This window comes from Callithrix jacchus, chromosome 15 (genome assembly GCF_049354715.1).
Source record: "Callithrix jacchus isolate 240 chromosome 15, calJac240_pri, whole genome shotgun sequence".
Taxonomy (NCBI): Eukaryota; Metazoa; Chordata; class Mammalia; order Primates; family Cebidae; genus Callithrix; species Callithrix jacchus.
In genome coordinates, this window is record NC_133516.1 from 34,723,364 (window position 1) to 34,740,735 (window position 17,372).

At 45.8% G+C, this 17,372-nt stretch overlaps 1 protein-coding gene across 2 annotated transcripts; it reads left to right on the forward strand.

The window, feature by feature from the left end:
- Nucleotides 1-1,376: 1,376 nt before the first annotated feature.
- On the forward strand, nucleotides 1,377-17,372 carry ALAS1 (5'-aminolevulinate synthase 1). Of its 2 annotated transcripts, none has more exons than XM_002758411.7 (11): nucleotides 1,377-1,504; nucleotides 2,502-2,732; nucleotides 5,694-5,921; nucleotides 7,052-7,201; nucleotides 7,887-8,109; nucleotides 8,985-9,169; nucleotides 9,714-9,893; nucleotides 10,610-10,774; nucleotides 13,726-13,994; nucleotides 14,667-14,829; nucleotides 17,086-17,372. In XM_002758411.7, exons 2-11 carry the CDS (start codon nucleotides 2,534-2,536, stop codon nucleotides 17,244-17,246), a joined length of 1,923 nt encoding a protein of 640 aa, XP_002758457.3. In that variant the 5' UTR covers nucleotides 1,377-1,504; nucleotides 2,502-2,533; the 3' UTR covers nucleotides 17,247-17,372. The 2 variants fall into 2 exon arrangements, with proteins under 2 accessions (XP_002758457.3, XP_078207196.1); XM_078351070.1 differs by having other exon boundaries at nucleotides 2,513-2,732.

Here is a 17,372-nt window from a genome sequence, read left to right on the forward strand (position 1 = left end):
AAAACCCTGTGAGGCAGGCATGTCAGGGATTATGATCCTATTGACCAGATGAGGAAAGCATGGCCCAAAGATGAGCAAAGGACTCAATATTCTGATTGCGCTCCCACTTCCAGCTGCACTTGGGTCCGAGCTGAAGTGCTGACCCTGACCTTTCTCATCCTCTCTGGGTTACGAGCACTGCCCAGGATCCCTCGACAGGATGGCACAGAACTCAAGCTCTCAGACCAGAGCCCTCATCCTGGACTGGTCCTACTGCCACTCTTGAACCCAGGTACCTCCTCTGAAGGTGGAGACTCGCCTCACCTGCCTTGCAACCAGCTGGATGCTCAGAGAGGGAAATGGAAAGTACCTGAACACACCCTAGTCACTGTCATTCTGGACCTTGTCCCTCTTGTTAATGCCCAGCTGGGAAAGGAATAACCTCAATGGCCCTTTCCTCAAGACTGGAGGAGAGTACCTGTGAGCCAGACACAGGCCCAGCCCAACCCAGCCTAAGCCAAGTTGGGAAGGGTGTGGAGCAAGGAAGGCAGACTGGCATTCCTGAGAGGAGTTTGTCAAGCCCTACAATTCATGTGTTGTGCCAGGGAAACTCAAGGGAGGTATGGGCCCAATCATGACCTCTGGAATGGAGGCCTAAGCCACCCTGCTTGCCCAGCGTGGCCAGCAAGGGGCTTCGGACAACCCTGGATGGAAAAATAAAAATAGTGGCTAAATATTTGTTACAAGCTAACTATTGTCAGACCCTGTGCCTCTCCCTCCTCCCCAAGTGCTCAGAGCTGTGGAATAGATGGGTTCCAACCAGCCCTATTCTTCTGCCCCTCTCTGGATCATCTTAGACCAGAAAGTGACACAGTTGAGTGTCCCGCTTCTTCCGCATCCCTCCAGGACCACTTCATCTGTGGGCGATCTTCTCCACCTCCTCCGGGAAGCCCTCGTTCCCAGCTTCCAAAGCAAGTCGCAGGTGGAGTGGATCCTGCTTAATACCCCGGCCCAGAATCCCTTGGATCTCCTTCTTCCTCCATGTCCAAGACACCCATTCTTGACAACCCTGTAGTCCCCCACTTGGTCCTAGCGGCACTTCGCCTCGATCTTGCCATTTTATACCCCACGATCCGGATGTAGGGTTTTGAGCTCCAGGGTAGTTGGTGGGGAGGCAGCACGCGTGTGCAGGACGAGGTTGGGAAAAGAGACCTCGTCCGCCCACCTCCTGGTTGCTCCTCCTTCAGACAAGCGAGCCGGGGAATGCCCGGCGCAAGGATACCCGCAGAGCCCAAGAAGTGGGTCTCTCAGCCGGGTCCCCGCCACCCACACCGCCGAGAGCGACGCGGCGCGCCTGCGCGGAAGAAGGCCGCGGCTACCGCACATGCGCAGCGGTCACACCCGCTGTATATTAAGGCGCCGGCGGTCGCGGCCTGGGGCTGCTCTTGGACAAGGGCAACGAACGGTTCGTTTGGACTTCTCGGCTTGAGTGCCCTCCGCCGCCTCCGCAGAGTCCCCCGCGCAGGTGAGGGCCAGCGTTGTGGGTGCGGCGCCGGCCGGGGAAGCCCTCGCGTGTCTTGCTAGTTGGAGCACCTCTCGCCGGGCACTGGAACCCCATCCCCCACTGTCCCAGTCACCGCCGCCTGTGGCGGGGGCGGGGGTCAGCGTTTATCCTCCAGATCTTTTGCCTAGACCGCCGTTTCAGTTTCCCCCTTTCGGCCCCCTCGGGCTATTCCCGGTTAAACCTGCCGCTTTAGAATTCCCTTCTCTTATCCCTCTCCTCATTGTCGAGACCTCGACCTCGGGTCACCTTTGACCCCCACTGTCCGAGGACTGCCCTCTTTCTCCAAACTCAACTCCCTCGACTTTCTAGCCCCTGCATGTTCCCAGTGAATCCCAAGGCGCTGGCCCTCATACCCCTACCCTCGTTTGTGCCCCTCCTTTCTAAGTTATGTCCAGTTCTTCCCGCTGTGGGGACACGACCGCGGAGGAATCCTTGCCTCAGGGATCCAGAGCCCTGCTGGACTCCTTCCTCGGGTTTAGGGGTGGTTTCGGGGATGTGGGAACAAGGAGAAAGTCAGGATTCTTAAGAGTCTTCCCTGCCTGGATGAATGAGTGGCTTCTTCCCTAGCATCCCTTCTCCACCTGGGTGTAAGCCAAGATGTCTTATCTGCACTATGCATCTCCCTAAGAAACCTCTGGGCTCCCAAACCTGTTCTTGACTTGTCCCTCATCCTTCCACGCTCTTGGTTATTTACTGTCAGTACTTACTTCATTTGGTGAAGTTGCTTTGCAGGTGCCTTTGTGTAGAGCTGGGGAATGAAGAAGTTGATGATCTGGGTAGAGTGTGGTCACCATTCCTTAGCTGACAGCACATCCGTGCTGTCCTTAGGCATTTTTGAGTGAGAAATGTTAGTATTCCAGGGTACCCTTTATATAAACTGCAGGTGACACCTGAATCCAGTGAGTTTGCAGTGATATTTGCCTGATTATTAACAAGTGTTGATGTCACTCATCATCAGTCTTTCCACAGGAGCCAGCATACTTCTTGAACATGGAGACTGTTGTTCGACGCTGCCCATTCTTATCCCGAGTCCCCCAGGCCTTTCTGCAGAAAGCAGGCAAATCTCTGTTGTTCTATGCCCAAAATTGCCCCAAGATGATGGAAGCTGGGGCCAAGCCAGCCCCTCGGGCACTGTCCACCGCAGCAGTACACTACCAACAGATCAAAGAAACCCCTCCGGCCAGTGAGAGTAAGTGTCGTTGGCAATGAAGGAGCAGACAGGGGTGTTTGTGCTCATTGGTAGACTAGACGCAATCCACAGTGGTGGTAAGGGCCACACTCACTCACAGAGGGCTGCTCTGTGCACGGATTATTTCATATGATTGTCGCCCAAGAGTAGGCACTTTTAGTTTCTCCATCTTTAAAAGTGAAACAGTGGCCAGTGTTACACATACAGGTTTTTGGATTGCATGTTAGTTTCAGTTGGGGTTTTAGTATTTCCTCTGTGCCTTGTTCACATAACTATTAAATTGGAATGTTCTATTCTGACCTTTCTTTCATTAAACATTTGGCCTTCGGCTTTTTATTTAGTTAGTTTTTCTTTTTTTGAGACAGAGTCTTACTCTGTTGCCCAGGTTGGAGTGCAGTGATGCAATCTTGGCTTATTGCAACCTCCACCTCCCCTGGGTTCAAGTGATTCTACTGCCTCAGCCTCCCAAGTACCTGGGACTACAGGCATGTACCACCACACCTGGATAATTTTTGTACTTTTGGTAGGGTTTCATTATGTTGGCCAGACTGGTCTTGAACTCCTGATCTCAAATGATCCACCTGCCTTGGCTTCCCAAGGTGCTGGGGTTACAGATGTGAGCCACTGTGCCTGGCCCCTTTGGCTTTTTTAAATAGTGATTTTTTTTTCCTTAAAAGTTTCGTTTTATTGTGGTAAAATACACAAGAAAAAAATGCCATTTTAAGCATTTTAAAATGTACGGTTCAGTGGTATTCACATTGTTGTGCAGTCATCACTGCCATCCATTTCCAGAACTTTTTTCATCTTCCCAAACTAAAAGTATACCCACCAAACAGTAACTTTCCATTCCTCTCTCCCCAGCCTCTGGCAACCACCATTCTGCTTTCTGTCTCTATGAATTTGACTACTCTAGGTACCTTATATAAGTGAAATTGTACAGTATTTATTAGTGGAGTGACTCACTCCTGTAATCCCAGCACTTTGGCAGGCAGAGGCATTTGGATCACTGAGGCCAGGAGTTCAAGACCAGCCTGGCCACATGGCAAAACCCCATCTCTACAAAAAATTAAAAAATTAGCTGGGCATGGTTGTGTACGCCTGTAATCCCATCTACTTGGAGAGATTGAGGCTTGCTTGAACCCAGGAAGCGGTGGTTGGAGTGAGCTGAGATCGTGCCCTATATCTTTATTTGTATATACATTTGTTGTTGTTTTTATAAAGAGACTGGAGTTAAACTTAGTTTGCTCTGGTTCTGCTAGGAGAGAACAAGGCTTTTGAGGTTCCACTTAATCCTAGAGAATATTTTACAGGCTTTTCTTATGTGTATTCTCTGGGTGTGGGAGGATTGTAAGAAGAATTTTTTTTCTTTAAGTAGAAAGGATTTAATCCTTTGTAGGGTTTATTTTCAAGAGTTAGTTGTGTATTTTTTACCAAAATGTTTGCAATAGTTATGTTTTAAATAATAGGATTTTTTTTCTAGACTTTGTTTAATGAATAGAATAGGTATTACTTTTATAATAAATGAAATTAACTTCAAAATAATTTTTTTTGGCTTTCCTTTATAGAAGATTTTAATGAAAACTGTATTGAGACATCTTACCAAAGTTATAGGAAAGGCTAGCCAGTGACTCACAAGAGTATTCCAGAATGATGAAGAAAGACTTTTCTAGAAAGAAGATGAATGAATTTGCTCAAAGGGAGAGGGAAGTCACTCTAACAAAAGCATAATTAACAGCCAACTGTTTTAAGTCAGCAGTTTGATGAATTTAGATGAGAAAGTAGATGAGGTATGTGAATGTGATATGCCCCTGTTTTTTTTTACTGTATTAGCAATCTAAAGACCTAAGTTTTAGTCCAATTTCTTTTGTTTAGAAGAAAACCAATAGCTTTTATGTTAAGCAACATGCAGCCTCTTTGTCAAGAATCTGTTTAGAAAATATTAGCAGAGGCCAGATGTGGTGGCTCTCACCTGTAATTCCAGCATTTTGGGAGGCGGAGGCAGAAGGATTGCTTGAGTCTAGGAGTTTGATAGCAGCCAAGGGCACATAACAAGACTCCATCTCTATGAAAAGCAGTAGAACCTGCAGTCCAAGCTACTTGGGAGGGTGAGTGGGAGGATCACTTGAGCCTGGAGGTCAAAGCTACAGTTAGCTGATTGCACCACTGCACTCTAGCCTGGGTGAAAGAGTGAGATCCTATTTCCAAAAGGAAAAGAAAATAATAGCAGAGAAAAAAATGTGTGTGAATACTTCTAGTTACCTTAGAAAGTGTGTCCTCTCATGAAGTAAGCTGAGTGTGGTTGGGGTAAAAATTACTGGAAATGATGCAACTCAAGGATTCCAGATTTTCTAAAACTAGAAAACGGTACTTTTTTGGATTTATGAGGAGAAATACTATGGGTTTAAGAGGTAACTGGAATGTGCCGATTAACTCTTCACAGGAGCATTGTTTCCTGTGAGGCAGATGAAAAACTAGAGAGATTAGCAGAACCTAATAAAAAATAAGCTTGTGGCTGGGCACAGTGGCTCCCACCTGTAATCCCAGCACTTTGGGAAGCCAAGGCAGATGGATCACATGAGGTCAGGAGTTCGAGACCAGCCTGGTCAACATGGTGAAACCCCGTGTCTACTTAAAATACAAAAATTAGCCAGATGTGGTGGTGGGCACCTGTAATCCCAGCTACTTGGGAGGCTGAGGTGCAAGAATCACTTGAACCTGGGAGGCAGAGGTTGTAGTGAGCTGAGATTGTGCCACTGCACTCCAACCTGGGGAACAGAGCAAGACTCCATCTCCAAAAAAAAGCTTGTGTCTGGATGCTGGGATAGAGTATTAAGTTTATCTTTGTTGGGGTAGCATGAGTATTAAGTTTATCTTCAAGGCAATAAGAGAAAGAAATAAATGGTTTTCTTATACACTGTGCAACCAGACCTGATGCTTCATTTTTTCCATTTCCTCTCTCAGAAGACAAAACTGCCAAAGCCAAGGTCCAGCAGGCTCCTGATGGACCCCAGCAGAGTCCAGATGGCACGCAGCTTCCGTCTGGACACCCCTTGCCTGCCACAAGCCAGGGCACTGCAAGCAAATGCCCTTTCCTGGCAGCACAGATGAGCCAAAGAGGCAGCAGTGTCTTCTGCAAAGCCAGTCTTGAGCTTCAGGAGGATGTGCAGGAAATGAATGCTGTGAGGAAAGGTAAGAGATGAGTTGTGAACCATTAGGGTAGTGAAGAGGTCCTTTTAGTTCTTTTGGGCCTTCAGATTTGTATATGAGCTATTATTAGTTTATTTTTTATTAGCATGTTATTTATGGGAACACCTTCCTCTTTTAGGGCCAGGGAGGAAGGTCCTCAAGATAGACAGTCAAGGGACTGTATTGCGAAATGTGAGACTTTCTTTCTGTTGTGTGTGTAGAATGTGACCAGCTTTTATAGTAACTGCTTAATTTCTGAAAATAACTTGGCAGTCTTGAGCTGCTACCAGCTGCCTTTTGTCCCTTTGGTCTTTCCCATCATCTGGTGGGATAAAGATAGAAAACAATGGTTTTACTGTAGTAAGTGCTGGTCCCAGGGCTCCCAAGCTATGTGTCTTATTGATGGTCATTGAATTACAACCTTAACTCCAGCTGTGACTATATCTGCAGAGCACCCAGGGCTCCCTAGAAGCCTTGCCAGCAGAAATTATGCATATGGTCAAAATTGTTTTCTATGAAGAAAATTGAGATTAGGGCCAGGCACAGTGGCTCACACCTGTAATCCCAGCACTTTAGGAGGCTGAGACAGGTGGATCACTTGAGGCCAGGAGTTTAAGACCAGCCTGGCCAACATGGCGATACCCCATCCCGATCAAATATACAAAGATTAGCCAGGCATGGTAGTGCATGCCTGTAGTCCCAGCTATTCGGGAGGCTGAGGAAGGAAGATTGTTTGAACCCAGGAGGCAGAGGTTGCAATGAGTCAAGATCACACCACTGCTCTCCAGCCTGAGTGACAGAACAAGACTCTGTCTCAAAAATAAAACAGAAAATGGAGATTAGGATTGGGGTGGGGATGTAGTAGAGTGAATAAGACATGCCAGTTAGCAAGAAAGCTTTGGACTATTGTTCATTAAAACTGGCCTGTAGCTCTGAAAACAACACCAAGAGTCTGCCATTGCAGTAACTAAAATAGAGGAGATGCTTTGTACACTCAGTTACAACTAACTTTCGTTATGCTTGGCCTTTTTTGTGAACTAGGCAGTAAGCCATTTTTGACAATATGTCTGGAAGATATTGTGAACTCAGAATAGAAAGTTGGTCCCATTTGCTTCTTGTTACTTTTGTTCCAGAGGTTGCTCAAACCTCAGTGAGCCCCAGTGTGGTTAGTGTGAAAACCGATGGAGGGGATCCCAGTGGACTGCTGAAGAACTTCCAGGACATCATGCAAAAGCAAAGACCAGAAAGAGTGTCTCATCTTCTTCAAGATAACTTGCCAAAATGTAAGTCTTATTGTTATTTGCCTGATGTAGGAAAGAATTTATAATTTAAACATACATCAGATTAAATATAAAATATCATGGGAAGGCTGGGCACAGTGGCTTATACCTGTAATCCCAGCACTTTGGGAGGCTGACGTGGGAGGATCACTTGAGGCCAGGAGTTTGAGACCAGCCTTGGCAACATAGCAAGACACTGTCTCTACAAAAACAATTTTTTTAATTAGCCAGGCATGGTGGCCCACACCTATAGTCCCAGCTACTCAGGAGGCTGAGGTAGGAAGATCACTTAAGCCCAGGAGTTCAAGGTTCAGTGAGCTATGATCACGCTATTGCCCTCCAGCCTGAATGACAGAGAGAGACTCTGTCTCTAGGAAAAACAAAAAATGTCTGGTGAGTTGAGGCTTAAAACCCATATCCCTTGCTTGAGTGAGCAGGTGCTCTTGGTGGTTGTAGGGACTACAGGTGTAGTTGGTAGCCTGCCTTCTGTCCTTTAATACCTACTGTCTGCCCATGGCCCTGGGCCAAACACTTGACATACAGTCTCATTTACTTACAAGATGAGGACATCAAATAACCTGCCCAGGATCTCCCTGCTACTCAGTGGCCAAGCTGAGACTTGTCTTTCACCAAAACACAGCTATGTTTCACAACCACCATTCTATACTGTCTTTTGTTCAATTTTTAGCTGTTTCCACTTTTCAGTATGATCGTTTCTTTGAGAAAAAAATTGATGAGAAAAAGAATGACCACACCTATCGAGTTTTTAAAACTGTGAACCGGCGAGCACACATCTTCCCCATGGCAGATGACTATTCAGACTCCCTCATCACCAAAAAGCAGGTGTCAGTCTGGTGCAGTAATGACTACCTAGGAATGAGTCGCCACCCACGGGTGTGTGGGGCAGTTATGTAAGTAGCCCTTGGCTTTCAAATATTACTGGTGTTATTTGGCTTTCTTATGGAGATAACATTCAGTAGCTGAAAGTGTGCCACAGCAAAATACTATTCTTAGCTTCTGAAAAATATCTACAGATTACTTTTAAAGGAATGCTCATGTGCAGGTAGCTGCTGGAGCCCCTTAGCTTGTGAGGGTTCAAGCTTATAAGCCCAATAACAACGTGTGTCAGTTCACTTCCTACTACCCTGCAAGTGAGTGTGCCTTTAACACCAGGCATTCTTTCACAGAGACATCCTTGGTTGTGGCTGTGAGTGAAGAAATATGAATCTAGCAGTGCTAGAGACAAAACTACTTCAAAAGACATGTTAAAAAGGATGATAGATCCCATCACTCATGTCCTTCAGGAGATTCACCATCCTAGGGATGCTTGAGAGAGTTGCTTGTCAGATTCTCCAAAGACTTGCTAAAGAGAGTCCCAGTTGAAGTTCAATGGTAGTGATATATTCTAACATTACCTGATTGGCTTGCAGAGGGTAACCACCATCCAGGATGTCTCTCTATAGTTTTATTTTTCTTAAAATAACATGTTATTGGAAAGAATAATGTTTCTCAGAGAAAAGAAACTCAGCTAATACCAAGCACTTACTGACCATTAAATGAACACTGTTCTTGATGATTCCTGGGGGTATCATCACCCTAGCGTTGACACCTTCTCCCACGTAGTCTGAAGATGAAATCAGTTGAAATTTCTGACTCTGGATTTCACAGTGAGAGAGTTGCTACATCAACATGTTTCAATCTCCTGGATCCTAGAAAGAGGAAAAAATTCGCATAGTGTTTAGAACCATGAGCTTTATTTTTTGTCTTTTTTTTTTTTCTTAAATAGGGACACTTTGAAACAACATGGTGCTGGGGCAGGTGGTACTAGAAATATTTCTGGAACTAGTAAATTCCATGTGGACTTAGAGCGGGAGCTGGCAGACCTCCATGGGAAAGATGCAGCCCTCTTGTTTTCCTCGTGCTTTGTGGCCAATGACTCAACCCTCTTCACTCTGGCTAAGATGATGCCAGGTAAGGAAGCCTGGTATGGGTGCCTTAGAGCTTTTTGGGTTTCTCAATAATAACAAGAATATTAGCAACAAAGAAAGCTTACCAGAACCTCTCAATTGAAAATAACAGTCCTATCTGGGCATTTGCTCTGGAATTGAGTGCTAACTGTATGTTATGGATTCCAGTAAGAACATGATACCAGGGAAGGTTCAAACTTGAAACATCTTGTCCTTGAGCTAATTGCCTCAAAAGTGTTTTGTATTCTGAGATGATCCTTTGGAGAAGTCTCTTAATCATTTTTAGTTATCTCTTGATTGAGTTTGGAGTGAGGCAGCCAGATTTAAGATAAGAGTAATTGCCTGCCACAGGGTTATTCTACACCTTTCGGCCTTCTCACAGGGGAAGCACTAGCTACTTATTTTGCCAGGAAGAAACTGGCACACAGTGTCTTTTTCCTACTAGGCATTTTCAGAGCATCATTTCCAAGGAAAAGTCTGTTGTCTCTCTCTAGGAAATAATTTGCCTTTGATGCAGATGGCAATAAATAGCATTTTTGTTGTGTTAGGCTGTGAGATTTACTCTGATTCTGGGAACCATGCCTCCATGATCCAAGGGATTCGAAACAGCCGAGTGCCAAAGTACATCTTCCGCCACAATGATGTCAACCATCTCAGAGAACTGCTGCGAAGATCTGACCCCTCAGTCCCCAAGATTGTGGCATTTGAAACTGTCCACTCAATGGATGGTAAGTGTGGATAGAGATCTATCTGAAACCTAAGATGAAAAACTAGGCCTGAACTCTTTTAAAAGTATGGGGTTTTGTTGTACTTTTTAATTTTCTTTTTCTTTCTTCCAGGATTTTTTTTTTCTTCTAACTTTTAGGTTCAGTGGGTACATATGTGGATTTATTATATGAGTAAATTACATGTCACAGGGGTTTGGTGTACAGATTATTTCATCACCTAGGTAATAAGCATAGTACCCAATTGGTAGTTTTTGATCCTCATCCTCCTCCCACCCTCCACCCTTAAGTAGGCCCCCAGTGTCTGTTGTTCCCTTTGTGTCCATGTGAACTTCATGTTTAGCTTCCACTTAGAAGAGAAAGTGATTATTTGATTTTTCCGTTCCTGCATTAATTCCCTTAGGATGGCCTCCAGCTCCGTCTATATTGCTGTAAAGGACATTGTCTCATTCTTTTTTTATTGCTGTGTAGTATTGCATTCTGCTAGGATTTTGTAATTGGTAGACTTTTTTTAAATAGATTTGGGTGAAAGTGGATTTTCTTTTCTGGCTTTTACTGGGCCCTGGGACCCCAAGTAACCTAGAAATTGTAGGAAGTTCATTTTCTTTGAGTATTAAAAATGATACCTTAGAATATAAGTTTACATTGTTCTGACTTTAAACAAAACAGAAATTTCTGAAGTGGCAACCTCTTCAGAGCAGTATCTGGTCTTTCCTCAGGGGCAGTGTGCCCACTGGAAGAGCTGTGCGACGTGGCCCATGAGTTTGGAGCAATCACGTTTGTGGATGAAGTCCACGCGGTGGGGCTGTATGGGGCTCGAGGTGGAGGGATTGGGGATCGGGACGGAGTCATGCCAAAAATGGACATCATTTCTGGAACACTTGGTATGTATATGCTGCATCACGTACACTAAAATTTCATTATCCTAACAAGGCCAAGGACTAACTAGTCTAACTGGGATCAGATGAAGAGACAGTCTGACAGCATGTAAAGCCTGGGCCACTCTTTCTCTTGGCCCAGCTTAGTGGAATCCCTTGGGTCATGGAGGCATGGCTCTTAGAATCAAGGTAAATCCCATAGCCTAACAAAAGGTGGACCATTTATTGCCATCTGAGCTCATTTCAAACATAGTTGTGGCTCTAGCCACATCCCGTGGCAAGAGCCTGTATTCTCTGTGCCTCAGGTTGTTCTTAATTAAAAAGAAAAGAATTCTAGTACTTTGCTCCTGGAGTACTTGTTAGGTTCAGGCATTGTGAAGTGCTGAGCTCTGTGCCTGCCACGTGGGAACATTCCAATTCATCCTGGTTTTCCTCTGCTCTTCCTCATACAGAGACTATGTCTCATGGTAGGTGGGAGCTAGACTTTGGAGCCCTGCCGCCTCACTAGTTTCGTGACCTTGGGTTGGTAGTTAACTTTCTATACCTCAGTTTCATCATCAGTATAATGGAGAAAACAATAGGACCTAAATCACAATTTTTGTGAGGAAGGTAAATGAGTTGTATGCAAAGTTACTATAGACATTCCCTTTGCCTATGAGAACCCTAAAGAGATGAAAATTGCATACATTTGAAGATTTTTTTTTAAGCCTTCAAAAGTGGATAAGGCAGTTGGAAACCCATCTAGCGGTTAGCTAAAATGCCAGTTTATAGCCTACGCTTGGTAAAGGAAGGGCAGGCTTTTTAAAAAGTGTCCTTCAGCACCGTCAAGGGTCGTGAGAACCCGCTCTGTCACCCAGGTTGGAGTGCAGTGGCATGATCTTGGCTCACTGCAACCTCCGCCTCCCCGGTTCCAGCAATTCTCCTGTCTCAGCCTCCCAAGTAGCTGGGACTACAGGCGCCTGCCACCATGCCCAGCTAATTTTTGTATTTTTAGTAGAGATGGGGTTTCACCATATTGGTCAGGCTGGTCTCGAACTCCTGACCTCAGGTGATCCGCCTACCTTGGCCTCCCAAAGTGCTGGGATTACAGGTGTGAGCCACTGTGGCCAATGAGAGCCTGGGAGTTCTAAGGGTGGAACCCTACCAGGAGAAAAGCACCTGGTCATGTGTCCTAATTCAAGAAGCTCTTCTGTTTTAAGGAGGTCTCCTGATGTGGGCTCTTTGAAAGTATGGTCATTGTGAGATGGGAAATGCTAGAGAGAGAAACTTTGCACCATAGGAAATTGAACCAACCCAGCTCTGCATGTGGTTTTAGTAAAAACGTTAATTGCTGAATGTAACATTAAGATCTATGAAGACTCTTCTGGAGTTTTTTTGTTTGTTTGTTTTTTGAGACAGGGTCTCACTCTATCACCCAGGTGTGATCACAGCTCACCGCAGCCTCCACCTCCTGGGCTCAAGTAATCCTCCCACCTCAACCTTCTGGTGGGCAGATCACTTGAGTTTGAGGTGTTGGCTGGCAAATTTTTGTATGTTTAGTAGAGATGGGATTTCACCATGTTGACCAGGCTAGTCTCTAACTCTTGAGCTCAAGCCCACCTCAGCCTCCCAAAGTGCTGGGACTACAGGCATGAGCCACTGCACCTGGCCTCCTCTGGAGTTTTTAATCCTGAAACTTGAGATATAGATTATACAAAGGGACTTGATGAGAATTGAAAACCAAGGCCCTAAATCAATCCTAACAGGTTTTCATATTTGTCTAGCAAATGCATTAATTGCCAAGAGTTTTGTTCTTACTTAAGTAGGAAATAACACCAGCCACACTAAAACAATTACTGCCTCAGCTGGGTAAAATTCCAGCCTCTGGGGTAATGTTCGTAGTGGGAGGATGGTGCAAGCACTGCAGAGCCAGTCTTGTTCCAAAGAACACATGCAGTGCAGACATGGGACTGCAGCTGTGCTGGCTGTCAGAGCAGCAAGCCTGGGTGAAAAAGGCAGAGCAGAATCAGATGGTAGGAAGAGAGGCAGCGGCTGGGTCTTTGGGCACACTGGGACCAGCCACTGAGGTGTCAAGTCTGGTTGGAAGACCTGCATTTTGATCCTGGTTAGACACCAGCTTGGCCATATGACTTTTGCAAGATCCTTAGCTCTTTTTCCCTTTTAAAAATGGGTAGCCAGGCATGATAGCTCACACCTGTAATCTTAGCACTTTGGGAGGCTGAGACGGGAGAATCACTCGAGCCGAGGAGTTTGAGACCAGAGCTGAGCGACAAAGCATGGCCTCCTCTCTACACAAAATAAAAATTTTTTAAAATTAGTAGGCATGATGGTGAGCACCTGTCCCAGCTATTTGGGAAGCTGAAGTAGAAGGTATACTTGAGCCCAGGAGGTTGAGGCTGCAGTGAGCTGTGTTCATGCCACTGCACTCTAGCCTGGGTGACAGAGCAAGACCCTGTCTCTAAAAAAAGAAAGAGTAGATATCCTTTTATGGTCACACATTGCTTACGATGGGGGATATGTTCTGAGAATTGCATTGCTAGGCAATTTCCTCATTGTGCAAACACCATAGAGTATACTTACATAAACCTAGATGGTATAGCCTACTGCACGCCTAGGCCTTGTGGTATGGCCTGTTATTGCTCCTAGGCTGCAAACCTGTACAAGATGTTACTGTATTGGATACTGTAGGCAACACCCTGGTGTGTATTTGTGTATCTAAACATACCTAAACTTAGAAAAGGTACGGTAAAAATACAGTATTATAATTTTATGGGACCACCATCATATATGTGGTCTGTCATTGACTGAAACATTGTTGATGCGGTGCATGACTACTCCAATCAGTCCTGGGACAAATTAAGAAGATAAGGAGAAAAGTCAGTGCTTTGAGCTCTGCAACACCTTGCTGTGTCCCTTTAGAGGCTGTTGCTGTAATAAATGAAGCTGTTTTCTCCCAGGCAAAGCCTTTGGCTGTGTTGGAGGGTACATCGCCAGCACGAGTTCTCTGATTGACACTGTACGGTCCTATGCTGCTGGCTTCATCTTCACCACCTCTCTGCCACCCATGCTGCTGGCTGGAGCCCTGGAATCTGTGCGGATCCTGAAGAGCGCTGAGGGACGAGTGCTTCGCCGCCAGCACCAGCGCAACGTCAAGCTCATGAGACAGATGCTAATGGATGCTGGTCTCCCTGTGGTCCACTGCCCCAGCCACATCATCCCTGTGCGGGTAATGGCCTGTCTCTGATTGGACTTGCTGTGGGCTGTGCCTCTACACGTGGTGTGCAGTTGTTCTGCTTCACACCTTCCTGAAGTTGGGCTTGAGCAGGGTGACTCCAGGGCAGGGTTGTAGCCAGCCACCCTCTGTCATGTTTCCGCCATTGGCGGACTTCACGATGAGAAGAAAGCCTTTGAACCCAGCAGGCTAGGGCAGAAATTCCCTCTCCAGAGCACTGACCTTGACAGGGTAAACACAGTAAACTCCAGAAGCCTGAGCTTGGCCAACTTTGAAGTATGGCTTTCTACTTAGTAAATTTCAAAATAGGTTTTGCCCTTCCCACTACAAATGGTAGCACTGTTGGTGTCACAGTTGAATAAGTGTAATGAATACAGCTAGTATAATGGAATCTACGCTATACATCCTGGGTATGAACAGAACTAGTGTTTTCTCACTAAAAATGTATTTCTTTTTCATAAGGTTTTGGCTCTCTGGTCTTCACTAAACAACACTGGCTCCTTTTAAATGACAGATGTTTGGGCAGCGCCTTCCCTCTCCCCCAAGCTTGCATATGTTGCTACAGTCAGGTCTTGAGCCTGAGCGTTGTGGAGACTATGTTCGTTAGAATCTCTAAGAGGTAGTCCTTCCTGTTGTGACCTTGCCTTCTGCTGTCATTGAACTTAGGTTGCAGATGCTGCTAAAAACACAGAAGTCTGTGATGAACTAATGAGCAGACATAATATCTATGTGCAAGCAATCAATTACCCTACAGTGCCCCGGGGGGAAGAGCTCCTACGGATCGCCCCAACCCCTCACCACACACCCCAGATGATGAACTACTTCCTTGGTGAGTACCTGGGGAGCTGCTGATGCCTCGTCGGAGACTTACATAAAGCTATCTTTGCAGTGTTATTAACTGTAGCCCTTCAGAGGCATTCAGACTTGTTTCTTTCTTTCTTTCTTTTTTAAGACAAAGTTTTGTTTTTGTTGCGCAGGTTGGAGTGCAATGGCACGATCTTGGCTTACCTCAACCTCCGCCTCCCAGGTTCAAGCAATTCTGCCTCAGCCTCCCGAGTAGCTGGGATACAGGCACGTGCCACAATATCCAGCTAATTTTGTATTTTTAGTAGAGATGGGGTTTCTCCCTGTTGGTCAGGCTGGTCTCGAACTCCTGACCTCAGGTGATCCACCTGCCTCAGCCTTCCAAAGTGCTGGGATTACAGGCATGAGCCATCACGGCTGGCCTGTTTCTTCTTTTTCCATGTAATTAAGAATGCCATCAAATGGTTCAAAACCCTAAAAGATATTTATTTTTTATTTTTTTAATTTTTTTTTTTTGAGATGGAGTTTCGCTCTTGTTACCCAGGCTGGAGTGCAATGGCGCCATCTCGGCTCGCCACAACCTCCACCTCCTTGGTTCAGGCGATTCTCCTGCCTCAGCCTCCTGAGTAGCTGGGATTACAGGCATGCTCCACCATGTCCAGCTAATTTTTTGTATTTTTAGTAGAGACGGGGTTTCACCATGTTGACCAGGATGATCTCGATCTCTTGATCTCGTGATCCACCCGCCTCGGCCTCCCAAAGTGCTGGGATTACAGGCTTGAGCCACCGCGCCTGGCTTAAAAGATATTTATTGTCTGATTCACATCAAGAGGGTGCAGAGTCATTTTGGGAGCTCTGAGGGAGCCTGGGAATCTGCTCAATGTTCCCAATGCCCCCTTGTCTGTGGCTGAAGGATGCATGGTAGTGACTTGCAGGGAGAAGAGGCCTCTGAAGGCTTGAGTGCCTGCTGGCCCTCCAGAGTCCAGCTCATATTTGTCTTTGGCACTGCGCTCTACTCCATGACGTTGTATAATCCTTAAATAACCGCACACCTAATCCCCTCTGATAAGAGGAATTGCTCAACATTTTCAACTGCCCTGTGGTTCTGTACTGCCTGACTCATGTCGAACCTAAAGGCAGAGACTGAAGGGGGCTGTTAGTCACAGGTCACCTCTGCCTCTAAGGTACATTGCCCTCCCAAGCCCGCCCAGCATGGCTCAGCTTCCTCATGGGCTCTGTTCTGTTGGAAATGCTGGCTTTAAACCAACTGTCCCGTGGCGATACTGGAGCAGCTTCTTCCCTCCAGGCCTGTGAAATCAAGCCCAACTCTGGGTTTTATTTTTCTCTTTATTTATTTTTATAAAAGCCTTACTGAGGCCGGGCATGGTGGCTCACACCATGTAATCCAAGCACTTTGGAGGCCAAGGCAGGCGGATTACCTGAGGTCAGGAGTTCAAGACCAGCCTGACCAACATGGTGAAACCCCGTCTTAAAAAAAAAAAAGCTGGCCGGGCGCGGTGGCTCAAGCCTATAATCCCAGCACTTTGGGAGGCGGAGGCGGGTGGATCACAAGGTCAAGAGCTCGAGACCATCCTGGTCAACATGGTGAAACCCTGTCTCTACTAAAAATACAAAACATTAGCTGGGCATGGTGGCGCGTGCCTGTAATCCCAGCTACTCAGGTGGCTGAGGCAGGAGAATTGCCTGAACCAAGGAGGCGGAGGTTGCGGTGAGCCAAGATCACGCCATTGCACTCCAGCCTGGGTAACAAGAGCGAAACTCCATCTCCAAAAAAAAAAAAAAAAGCCTATTGAGATATAACTCACATTACCATAAAATAATATTCACCTGTTTAAAGTACCTAAGTCCATGATTTTTAAGTACATTCCCAGAGTTATGCAACCATTATTTCTATCTGACTCTAGAACGTTTTCATCACCTCAGAAAGAAGTGTCTCCCCATTAGGAGTCACTCCCCTTTTCCCCATCCCCAGCCCCTGTCAACCATGGGTCTTTATGTCTCTGTGGATTTGCCTTTTCTGGACCTGTGTCTAAGTGGAATCATACAGTGTGTGCTCCGTTGTATCTGCCGCCTTCACAGCATCATGTCTGCAAGGCTCATCCATGCCTTGCATGTCTATTGATGGACATTTGGTTGTTTCTCTTGTTAGCTATGATGAATAATGCTGCTGTGAACATTAGTGTACAAGTTTTTATGTGGACATATGTTTTCATTTCTCTTGTGTATATACTCCCTTTAATACTTAACTGTTTCTCCTCAGAGAATCTGCTGGTCACATGGAAGCAGGTGGGGCTGGAACTGAAGCCACATTCCTCGGCTGAGTGCAACTTCTGCAGGAGGCCACTGCATTTTGAAGTGATGAGTGAAAGAGAGAAGTCCTATTTCTCAGGCTTGAGCAAGTTGGTATCTGCTCAGGCCTGAGCCTGACCTCAGTTATTCCACTTAGGCCCCATTATCATATCCAGATAGTCTTCAGAGTTGTCTTTATATGTGAATTAAATTATATTAAATTTTAATCTATAGTAAAAACATAGTCCTGAAAATAAA